The sequence below is a fragment of the Solanum verrucosum genome, unplaced genomic scaffold (genome assembly GCF_900185275.1).
Source record: "Solanum verrucosum unplaced genomic scaffold, falcon-dt-bn FXZP01000239.1, whole genome shotgun sequence".
Lineage (NCBI taxonomy): Eukaryota > Viridiplantae > Streptophyta > Magnoliopsida > Solanales > Solanaceae > Solanum > Solanum verrucosum.
This window is the reverse complement of record NW_026020009.1, coordinates 524428-536359: the sequence shown is the minus strand read 5'-3', so window position 1 is coordinate 536359 and position 11932 is coordinate 524428. Positions and strand designations below refer to the sequence as shown.

Sequence of the window (11932 nt, the reverse complement as noted above, 5' to 3'; positions counted from 1 at the left end):
TTTTCTTTTAATGCCTTAGCCATGATCTACCTTTCTCTGTAGTACTGGTCAACGACATCAACACTTGATTGTGCAATTAACTCGAAAGACAACTGTGGTGGTTCATAACCATATAACATTTTAAAAGGAGCCATTTTGAGGGACGAATGGTAGTTGTTGTTGTACCAAAATTCTGCTAGAGATAGCCATTTGTTCCAGTCATTAGGCTTGTGTCCTATCATACATCTCAGATAGTTCTTCAAACACCTATTCAGCCTTTCAGTTTGTCCATCAATTTGTGGATGATAGGCAGAACTGTAAAGCAATTGCACCTACAGGAGTTTGAACATTCCCTTCTAGAAATTACTTAAGAACATTTTATCTCTCTCAGTGACTATACTTTTAGGCAACCCATGCAGCTTGTAAATATTATCCAAGAACATTCTAGCTACTTGGGAAGCAGTAAAAGGATGAGACAGTGCAATGAAGTGTGCATATTTGCTATACATGTCTACTACCACTAAAATAGTATCATTTCCCTCTGATTTTGGCAGACCTTCTATGAAATCCATGGAGATGTGTTCCCATACTCTATCAGGTATAGGTAGTGGTTGAAGTAAGCCAGGATAGGCAACTTGTTCATTCTTGCATCTTTGGCAGATATCACATTCTTGGACTAGAACTTTTACTTGATCAATCATGGCAGACCAATAGAACAGAGCTTTCAACCTGATATGCTAGCCCACACTCCAGAATGACCTTCAAGCCCAGAATTGTGAATTGTGGAAATAAGTTGTTGCCTCAACTGACCATGCTTTCCTACCCAAGCCTTCCCCTTGTACCTCAACACCCCTTGCTGTAAGGAGATGTCCATTATGGGATCAAGATTGTTGCTGAGAAGTGTAATAGCTTGTAACACCTCTTCGTCTCCCTCGTAACTTTCAAGAATTTCTTCAATCCACTTGGGTTGTAACTGTGTAATCAACATACATTGTTGAGTATAAGTTCTCAACTAATGTTCTTGCTTCTTAGACAGTGCATCAGCTACAAGATTTTCTACCCCTTTCTTGTAATGAATTTCAAAGCTTAACCCCATCAGTTTAGTTAGACCATTGTGCTGTAATGAGGTAGTAATCTTTTGTTCTTGCAAGAACTTCAAACTAAAATGATCAGTTTTTATTATGAAGTGTTAAAAATGAAGATAATGTCTCCACTTGTCCACAACATGAAGGAGAGCAATTAACACTTTCTCATATGTAGACAACCCCTGGTGTCTTTTACTCAATGCTTGGCTCATGAATGCAATTGGTCTCTTATTCTGCATTAACACAACTCCTATTCCAGTGTTGCATGCATCTACTTCTAAAACAAAAGTCTTAGAGAAATCAGGTAGTGCCAACATAGAAGCACTAGTCATAACAACTTTAAACTAATCAAAGGTTTTTGTAGCTTCTGAGGTCCATTGAAATTCTCCCTTTTTGAGTAGGTTGGTTAAAGGCTTGCTTACTTAGGCGTATCCCTCTATAAACTTCATACAGTACCCAGTCAACCCTAGGAAACCCTTTAATTCCTTCATTGTTTTGGGATATAGCCATTCCACCATAGCAGTGACCTTAGACTGATCTATGCTCACTCCATAACCTGTGATAATGTGGCCCAACTATTCAATTTGTGGTTGTCCAAACTCACACTTGCTTAGTTTGGCAAACAACTTGTTGTTTTTCAGCAACTTTAACACCATTTCTAGGTGTTTAATGTGATCCTCCATATTTTTACTGTATATTAGTATATCATCAAAGAATACTAATATGAACTTCCTTAAGTGATCCTTAAAAACAACATTCATGAGGGATTGAAATGTGGCTGGAGCATTAGTCAACCCAAAAGACATGACTCTGAACTCCCATAAACCATGATGAGTTCTAAATGCAGTCTTGTACTCGTCCCCTGCTTTCATTCTCACCTGATGATAGCCAGCTCTCAAATCTACTTTAGAAAAAACATTAGCCCAAACAACTCATCAACAAGTCATCGATCATAGAAATTGGATATTTGTTTTTAATTGTTAGACTGTTTAGCCTCATATAACCAATGCACAATCTCCATGTCGAGTCCTTTTTCTTCACTAACAATGCTGGGGAAGCAAATGAAGATTGGCTAGGAACCACAGTAGTTGCTTTAAGCATGTCATTGATAATGGATTCAATGGCATTCTTTTGGTCAAAGGAGTACCTGTAGGGTCTTAGATTGAAGGGTTGAGCTCCAGGGATCAAATTGATGACATGATCAGAACTCCTTTCAGGTGGCAATTCACTTGGTTCCTGAAATATGACAGCATGAGTCTTCAACAGCATGGCTATGCCAGGGTGTACTTCTTTCCTCTTTGGCATAACTATTCCAGCATTAACCATTGACATTCAACAACCACCTCACAGGTTCCACATTGTAGCATCCTCCTCAATGCTTCAGTATCAACCGTGGTTACTTTAGATTCTTCTATAATTCCATATAGAGTCACCATTCTTCTATCACACATGAAGCTCAAATTCTGCGGCCTAGTATGTAGAATGACTGGAGCCACCATATCAATCCAGTCCATACCAAAGATCATGTCATATCCTCCCACTTTCATTAATCTCAATTTAAAATTAAATTGTTCATTTTGCATTTTCCATCCAAAAGAAGGGCACTCCAGTTGATAACTCATTTGTTGCCCATTTGCAACTGTCACTCTTATAGGTCGTTGCATTGGTTGAACTGGCAACCTCAACAGTTTGATAATGTGAAGATCAATAAAAGAATGAGTGGATCCACTGTCAATGAGGATTGTCATAGGTAATTTTCTAGCATAGCCTATAATTTTAATGGTAGAGATTCTGCCACTTGTGGTACTCAGCCCCAACAAAGCATTTAGAGAAACCTCAGCTTGTTCCACCACTTCTTCTTCCAGGGTCTCAGGTACATCCACAAATTCCTCTGGTTGTTCTCCTTCAAGTTTCGCCTCCACCCCCTTCTATAGCATGTAAACCCATCTATTTGCATTGATGTCCAGGAAAATACCTTTCCTTACACCTGTAGCACAGACCTTGTTCTCTCAATGCTTCCAAATTTGGTGGTAGGGTATTTGGTTTGAATGGAGCTCGGGTTTGCAACGGCTTCTGATTAGGATAAGTAATCTTCAGAGGTTGCTAATGAGTAATATTAGGTTTACTGTTTGTGACTTGTGGATTTCGAGGGTATGTAATGGCTAAAGGTCTTGTAATAGTGGTTTGAGGAGGTTTGGCCGACACAAAGGGAATGAGAGCCTTGAAGGATTCTTCATACAGTTTGGCCACTTTATAAGCATCCAACACTGTCGAAGGATTTGCAAGCTTTACTAGAGGCTTAAGCTCAGATCTAAGACCACTGATGAAGCTTCCTACATAATGAGTCTCATTCAGCAAGGGATTAATGATGGTCATATAACTTGCAAGTTCCTCAAATTTATCCTGGTATTGATCCACAATCCCATCTTGCATGAGTTTATTAAACTCATCAATGATGTCTTGAGGTCTAATGTTGCCAAATCTCCTACAGACTTCAGTGCAGAATATCTGCCAAGTCATTCTTCCCCTATAGTTCATCACACAGCTATCAACCATATATCTACCCTTTCCCCTAAATGTACTGAAGCATAACTGAGTTTATCCTGCTCAGATATGTTATACAATTCGAAGAACTTCTCACATTTCCTCAACCAGCTCATTGGGTTTTCACCTTCAAACTCTGGGAAATTTATCTTTGGTTTCAGGGTTCTTTGATTGTTGGTAGGTTCAGGGACATGAACAACGGGTGTGGGTAGTAATGGGGAAGCTGTGGAATAAGCTGGGTTCCTAAATATTGGTGGGCTTGAGAAGATTGGGGCAGGTGGAAAAGTGAATCCACGACCCACTTCAAGCGTAGATGGAGTAAATTGGGTCTGAGACCTTACCATTGGGGATTTCATGTTTGAGGTCTGACCGGCTTCCCATCCGTGCAAAGTTCCTTCCGGTGTTGTATTTGGAGTCGACCCAGCTGACAATGGGCTCAGAGAAGGGGTTTTTGCTGGTAGCTCCAAACTCAAAAATAATGAGCTCTAATTTCTTGTTAGTCTCCTGCATCTCAGAAAGCTGGCTCTAGAATTGTCCCTGATTTGATTCCATAGTTTCAAATCGTTTGTTCGCATCTCCTACAAAAACAGAGAATTGGTCTCGAACTGCTCTTACGTCGTTTTGTAGGCTTTGAAATTTCGGTGAAGAAGCCATCGACGGCAGAAGAGGAACCTGCTGCTCTGATACCATTTGTAACAAGAGGAGGACCCTTGTTACTAGACTGTTGAAAATGGAAGAAGAGAATAGAGAAAGGAAAAAGAGAGTAGAGGAAGATAAGATATTTTGATAATTTTCTGCCTTCTCATTGATAGTACTAAGGATATAACTAATTGACAGATACAATCATAAGACGACACCTATCTACTTCCAAAACATAATTTAGGACTGAAAAGAAATTACTAAGTGTAATTAATTAAAACCCGAGGGACTAAAACAATTTATTGAAAACTTAAATAAACTAAGTCACAAATAGACATTTGTGACACTTGGCTTCCTTAGGAATTCCTTCACGATGCCCAAAAATGGGTCGTGGTCTCGTAAACGGGCCGTCTAAGGTCTTGTGAAGGGTCCATGGTCCATTTTGGGTTCATGGATTTGTCTGTTTTCCCTTTTTAGCCATTTTTCAAAGTCCGAGGTGTTACATTCAAATTTGGTTGAGTATTTCTAGATCAAAAGATGAAAGGAAGGGTATCTTTGAACCATAAATAAAATAATGGTGAAGGATATTTTTAGATCAAAAAGTAGAAGAAGAGTATTTTGAGCCTTCTCTAATAGATTAGGAATTTCTCCCAGATCATTTTTACTTTTTTTTAGATTGCAACTCCATATTTTGTTGCTTTTTCATTGATATCCACGTGGATGTTTTTGAAAAAAAGCTCCTAATTGATTTGCTTTCAATAAATTATAATTTCATACTCTTTAATGAATACAACACGATACAATACAATACGATTTATTATGAAACAATATGTCAAATAAAGTGATTCTCATCCCACAAAAAAAAAAAAAAAGTCTGATCTTCAATATCTATATTAAAACTCAACTAAATTCAAATTAATACCAAAAAATTCAACATTAAAAAATAAAAGTTTTCTAATAAAAACAACTCCATACTCAACAAACGAAGTGAGACCTCCCTTCCACAAAATCCTTGTTGGTAAGAGAGTTGAGAAAAGCTAGTACTTGTCTTCATCTCAGCCCTCTGTTTCAGAAACTTCAAGCACTAAAAATATTTAACAAGACTCCTAAATACGCGTTGCTTTCCAATGGGAATACACTCTTCCCCTTTATTGCGAAAGTTCCAACGACCCTACAATTTCAAGAACGCTTCAAAACAAAGTAGCACAGAAAAAGAGAGGAAATTAGTTGGTGAAAAAAAGAGAACTTTCTTCACAAATTAGGACAACCCACTTAGTAAATCCACTTTATTTATCGACCCAGATAACCAATTGAGTGATTGATTGAAAATTAATGGAGGGGTTTGTTGAGGATCAGCGGTTGAAGGAGGAGGAGGAGATGATTGAGGAGAGCAGTGATGATTGTACTTCGGAAGACGAAGGAACAGATGATTACCGGCGGGGAGGTTATCATGCCGTCCGTATAGGTGATACATTCAAAGGGGGGCGGTATGTTGTTCAGAGCAAGCTGGGTTGGGGTCATTTCTCTACTGTCTGGCTTGCTTGGGATACTCTCATGTCCGTACGTTTCCCCCATACCCTTTTCTTTTTTACTCAGCTTTTAGGTGCTGTCGATTTGTTTTCATCTGTTAAATGTTAGGGATTGTGGAATTGTGGATGAAGTTATAAATACCCAAATCGGAATTTTATCACTACATCCTCTGTTCAAACGTTGGATAGTATTAGTAGTAGTAGTAGTAGTAATAGTTGTTGTTATGAGCTATTGTGTTAATGGGTAGTAGCTGAATAAATCCTTTGAACTTTGATTGCTTGTGATTTCGTAACATGTATTGTTTTTGATTGAGATTCTATATCTATATCTTTAATCTATTAGTGTAATTTTTTGTCTGTTAAGTGCTCTGTTGCGTTAGATTTGGTTTACTCACCTAACTATGCATAAGCATGATAACTAGCGAAGTTCTTGTTAGAAGGACTAAGGTTTGCATTTTTGATTTGCTAGTGACTTTGTGTTTGTTCGGTTATTGTTTCTATCATGGCGAGTAGTAACATTTTTGTGTATACGTCTTTGTCATAATGCAGCAATTTGTAGCATTGAAAGTACAAAAGAGTGCACAGCACTACACGGAAGCAGCATTGGATGAGATCACAATTCTAAAGCAGATAGCGGAAGGTGACCCTGAAGGGGGGAAAAGTGTAGTGAAGTTACTGGATCATTTTAAGCACTCAGGTCCAAATGGACAACATGTGTGTATGGTTTTTGAGTATTTGGGTGACAATCTCTTGTCACTTATTAAGTATACTGATTATCGAGGCTTGCCTATTCACATGGTAAAAGAACTTTGTTTTCATGTTCTAGTGGGTTTGGATTATTTGCACAGACAGCTTTCTATCATACACACTGATCTGAAACCTGAGAACATGCTACTCTGTTCCACGATTGATCCGTCTAAGGATCCCAGAAAATCAGGAGCTCCTCTTATTCTTCCTAGTAATTTGGACAATGCTTCACTGGAATCTGGTACTGTAAAGGGACGTGTAACATTCTATGCGAATTTAACTAATAACCAAAAGAAGGTCAGAAGAAAGTCCAAAGAAGCAGCTCAAGATTTTGCAGGGAATACAGCTGTTGAGTCGTCTCAATCAAACGGAGATTTGCCAAATGATCATCTTGTTGGTTCTGCTAACGTTGATAGATTGTCCAACTCTGATGCTGCAACAGCCAGTGGGAATGAAAGTGTGGGTCCTAAGAAAGGCAGTGGTTCTAGAAGGAGGAAGACATTGGAATCTGTGGACCTAAAGTGCAAATTGGTTGATTTTGGGAATGCTTGTTGGACATACAAACAGTTCACAGATAATATACAGACGAGGCAGTATAGGTGCCCTGAAGTTATCCTTGGGTCTAAATATTCAACCTCAGCAGATCTTTGGTCCTTTGCTTGCATTTGTTTTGAGCTTGCGACTGGTGACGTATTGTTTGATCCTCACAGTGGTGACAACTTCGATAGAGATGAGGTATGAGATTATGAATGCACTACTTCCCCCATAGTTACTAGTTTGTATTTTCATTTTTTGATTTTGTCCCAATGTCTTGTTTCTATGTTTCAAGGGAGGACTATGTATTGACCTAATGCCTGATCATTTTATATTTAATTACAATAACCACATATGAAGTTAAATGAGAAAAGGCGGGGTGGAGCTAGATTTCGTTTGTTCTTTCTCTAAGAACTATATAATTATATTATCCTGTCTGAAGTTTCTAAAAAAAAAACTCTTTTTTGACAAGTATATTCTAGTATTAGAGTCTAGAGATACTTTTTTTTTTTTTTGATGACAAGGGAAACCCGCAGCCGCTACCCTTTGGGTGCGCACAGGGTAAAACCCTCGCTCCTATGCAATAGCTCGCAAACCACATAGGAGAGGTAACCCGCACTAGGCAAGCCTGGTGCGACGAGCTCGACCCAGAAGGCAAACCTCTTGCTTTCGCTGGCAAGGGGTTTCGAACTTGAGACCTCCAACATGGAAGTCCCAAGCTCAAACCACTGGGCCACCCCGAAGGGTAGTCTAGAGATACTTTTTTGCTTGTAGTTCATCTGGTTTCTTCCTGAAGCATGATAAGACATGGGAGCTTAACCATCTTATGGCTAAAAATGGGTTAAAAAACTGTTCACCTACTTTAGTTTATAGGCACTGCCAACATATAAATGTTTAATACTTCTTGTTGAAGATAATTTGCTATGGACTGATACATATTCAATGTTATGTGTCTTTTTTTATTTGGATAAGGTATATAGTACTTTTGTGAGCTTTACATATTTGAGTAACATCCCTTAATGCATTTGGTATTTGCACAAGCCAGTAGTTATTTGTATGAAAAAGGTGGTCTAATATGCATTTTGATGCATTTTTCTTGCTTCTTTGCGTGATGTCCTGTTGACTTTTGCTCTTCTATTGTCAAATATATCATACATTTATGCTCTAAGTCAGGTCAACTCAGCAGTTCAAGTGTTGAAGTTGAATGGGATAATTAATATGCTCTAAGTCAGGTCAACTCAGCAGTTCAAGTGTTGAAAGTTGAATGGGATAATTAATATGCTCTAAGAAAATCTGATGGTAGTGCAATTATAATTAGAACACGATAAATCTTTGTTCGAATAGCTGCATTAGTGGATGTAAGGGGGAGGGAAGATATGTTAGGTTCAATGGTTAGCATATAGAATCTTCTGTTTGTCTGTGCTTTACAATACCACTTGGATCCTAGTAAAAGTGATTTAAATATCCAGAGGTCTAGCAATCATCTTGTGATCTTATTGCACCCGTTATCGTTTTTCTGGAATTTCGTATATAGACCAGCCAGTTCTTCTCTGCAGAAATCCACATCAAGCTCAAATTATAGATCATATAATCTTTTGGATATTCGATATTTGGGTAACAAATTGACAAAAGAAGAGCAAAATATAGAGAAATTTATTGTCTTTGCTATTAATTTGAATGATTACATATAAAATCTTGTTTGACAAAAAGTACATGCTTTGATCATGAGCTATAATCAAAACTATGCTTTTACATTTTTTCTGCACTGCTTAGAGTATCTCCCCTCTTTTGGCTTCTCTGATCCATTTTTTATTCAAATTGTGGATAATCATCACTTTTTATTCATCTCTCTCTTACACTGTCTTTTAGTGGATATTTTATTTGAAATAAATATAGCAAATGAGTAAAGAGAAGCTTGATATTATTGGATTCCACTTTCCATCAATGCTGAGATCTATAATTCATTAAAACTTGAAGGCTATGTGGCTTCTTCAGTCGGATGAGAAAAGGAATAGAAGAGCGAAGTGGTATGGACTATAGCTGATTTCAGTTATGACAATGTTGTATAGGAACTTAAGAGAGTGGTGATGAACAAAAGATTTTTAAAGGAGATTTGATATAGTAATTTCTAAACAGGGGCATGTAGGCAGCTTTTTCCTATTCTGGATTCTGGAGGAGAATAGATGTTTCAGTTTTGGGGTGAGCGTCTTTCAGTGCAAAGGGTTGAGTGCACATGTTGCGTATTACATATTTTGTGATTTTAAACAATACTTAAAAGTTGTCAAAGAAGAAAGGTGAGTTCGACAAATAGACCAAGTTATCTCTTAACTCGTTCGAAAAATAGACCATGCTATCTCTTGATGGTCTCCGTGTTCAAATTACAAGACATGGGATCAAAACATAACTTGACCAACTGCATAGATGATCTTTATTTTGGATCGACTCATAACTCGATCCTTTTTATGATTAATTTCTAGTTTATTTCTGGATATATAAACTTATGGTTCTTTTTTTTTTTTGGTCGTTTGCCAAAAAATGTTATTGTAATTTAATACTTAATATAACACTGAACATAGACAACATATATTAACTGAAAACTTTCTTGAGTTTGGCAGGATCACCTAGCACTAATGATGGAGCTTCTAGGAACAATGCCTCGCAAAGTAAGAGAAAGTACATTTAACCACTTCAAAGTTCTTACACTTGTATGCAGCCGCCATTTTATGAACATGTTATGTCCTTTCCAGATTGCCTTGGGTGGCCGCTATTCACGTGAGTTCTTCAATAGACACGGTGACTTAAGGCACATCAGACGGTTACGCTTTTGGCCATTAGATAAGGTCCTCGTAGAGAAATACGAATTCAGCGAGCAAGATGCAAAGGACATGGCTGATTTCCTGATTCCAATACTTGATTTTGATCCGGAGAAACGGCCAACTGCAGCTCAGTGTCTTCTTCATCCATGGATCAACACAGGTCCCAGCAATTTGGAACCTCGTGTGCCTGATGCACGATCTAAAGCCGCTGATACTGTAAACTCCGAGCAAATTAAGAGAGACAAGGAAAAGAAAGAGGCAATGGAGGTGAGAATGGGGAATATGGCTATTGTCTAGGACTATAACATTGTCAAAGTTAGTCAAATTGTGATATTTCCATAGGAGCTTTAACCAGTTCATTTTCACTAAGAAATCTAGTATATAGTACTGGTATATTCTTGTGTTGTGTCTCAAGTCATTAAGCCCATGTATAGTTGAGGCATTATGGCACCATATATTACCTGAAAATCTCGACAAGTTTGTGTAAATTATTTATTCCTTTAATATGATTATTGTGTTACTTGAGCCGATGGTTTATCAAAAACAACTTTTTTACCTTCACAATGTAGGGTTAAATAAGAGTCCGGAGCCGAAAGGGCAAGTTTTTTCCTCAAAAAACCATAAACGGTAATCCAAAAAAAAATTAACCAAAAGGGCAAAATCGCTACCTAGGGAGCGATATTTTTTAACGTCGTGCATGCCGTCAAAAATTTCGATTTTGTCAAAAAAATATTAAAATTAATATCGCTGCCAGTCTTAGGGAATTTTTTTTTTCCGTAACATCGCTGCCTCAGCAGCATTTTTCTAAATTTATTTTTTTAAAATCGCTGCATCAGCAGCGTTATCCATTTTTTTTTTTTTTGAACATTAAGGAAAATTGGCAATTTTTAAACATCAAGAAAAATTGCTGCCAAAGAAGCGATAATTTTAAAAAATAAAATTAGAAAATTGCTGGCATTGCAGCAAATTCAGTTTTTAAATTAAAATGGCTACAAATTTTATTTTATTTTACAGAAAACACTGGATAGCGATTTTAGAGTTTTTTTTTTTTTTTTGAAAAAACGCTGCTTAAGTAGCGATTTAAGATTAAAAAAAATAAAATAAATTAGGATAACGCTGCTAAGGCAGCGATTTTACAAAAAAAATAAAATTGGCCAAAATCGCTGCTGGAGCAGCAATTGTAAATAAAGGTTTTAACAGCGTGCAAGGTGTTAAAATATATCGCTCCTTCAGTAGCGATTTTGCCGTTTTGGTTAAAAAAAATTGATATACCGTTTATGTTTTTTTAAGAAAAACTTACCCTTTTAGCTCCGGACTCAGTTAAATAAGACTTTGTACACGTCATCATGTATGTTGTTGTAATATGATTATTGAGCTTTATAAATTTCTGTCCACTTTATTTGCATTTTTATGCTTTCAACAATCACTTTACTATGATTATTGAGCTACTGTTCAACTCTAGCACAATCACAACAATGACAAAACCAGTATAGTTAACTTTATCACAACTGAGTGAGCCAGCATTCAACTCAGACACAATCAATAACGATAACATACCCAATATAATCTTACAAATGAAGTCTGAGGAAGAATGGGGTGTATGCGAACCTTAATTTAGTAAATGGTCTACATGTGCAGGATGCCCAAGATCTGTAGATAAGGCAACAAAGAGGATTTCTAGAATTCAATGAAGTATTAAATAATATAGAAAGATTTAATCTAAATAATTGGGAAATAATATAATATTTCCTTCGTTCCATTTTATGTGTCATGATTTATATTTTAAAAGTTAAATATTTTATAACTCACAATAATAATTTAAAATATTTAAAAACATGAAAAAACACGATGATTTTTTTTCCTTTGATAAAGAAGTATACAAGATGATAACTAATTTTATATATTCAATAAAAAGATAAGCATCTACAAAAAAATAATAATTTAGATTGAACAACTTTTAATATTATATGATATTTTTTGCATGGAGAATGTAAATAAAATGGAAATAAAGACGCATGGCATGAAACGTACGTCATGGTCTATTTGAATCCCCATAATA

General features: G+C 36.7%; 1 protein-coding gene across 1 annotated transcript; it reads left to right on the top strand.

Annotated features, from left to right (window-relative positions):
- The first annotated feature begins 5299 nt into the window (after positions 1–5299).
- On the top strand, positions 5300–10196 carry LOC125819794 (uncharacterized). Its single transcript, XM_049499236.1, has 4 exons — positions 5300–5807; positions 6326–7258; positions 9673–9720; positions 9805–10196. The coding sequence occupies exons 1-4, from the start codon at positions 5580–5582 to the stop codon at positions 10168–10170; spliced, it is 1575 nt and encodes a 524-aa protein (XP_049355193.1). The 5' UTR covers positions 5300–5579; the 3' UTR covers positions 10171–10196.
- Positions 10197–11932: the final 1736 nt, after the last annotated feature.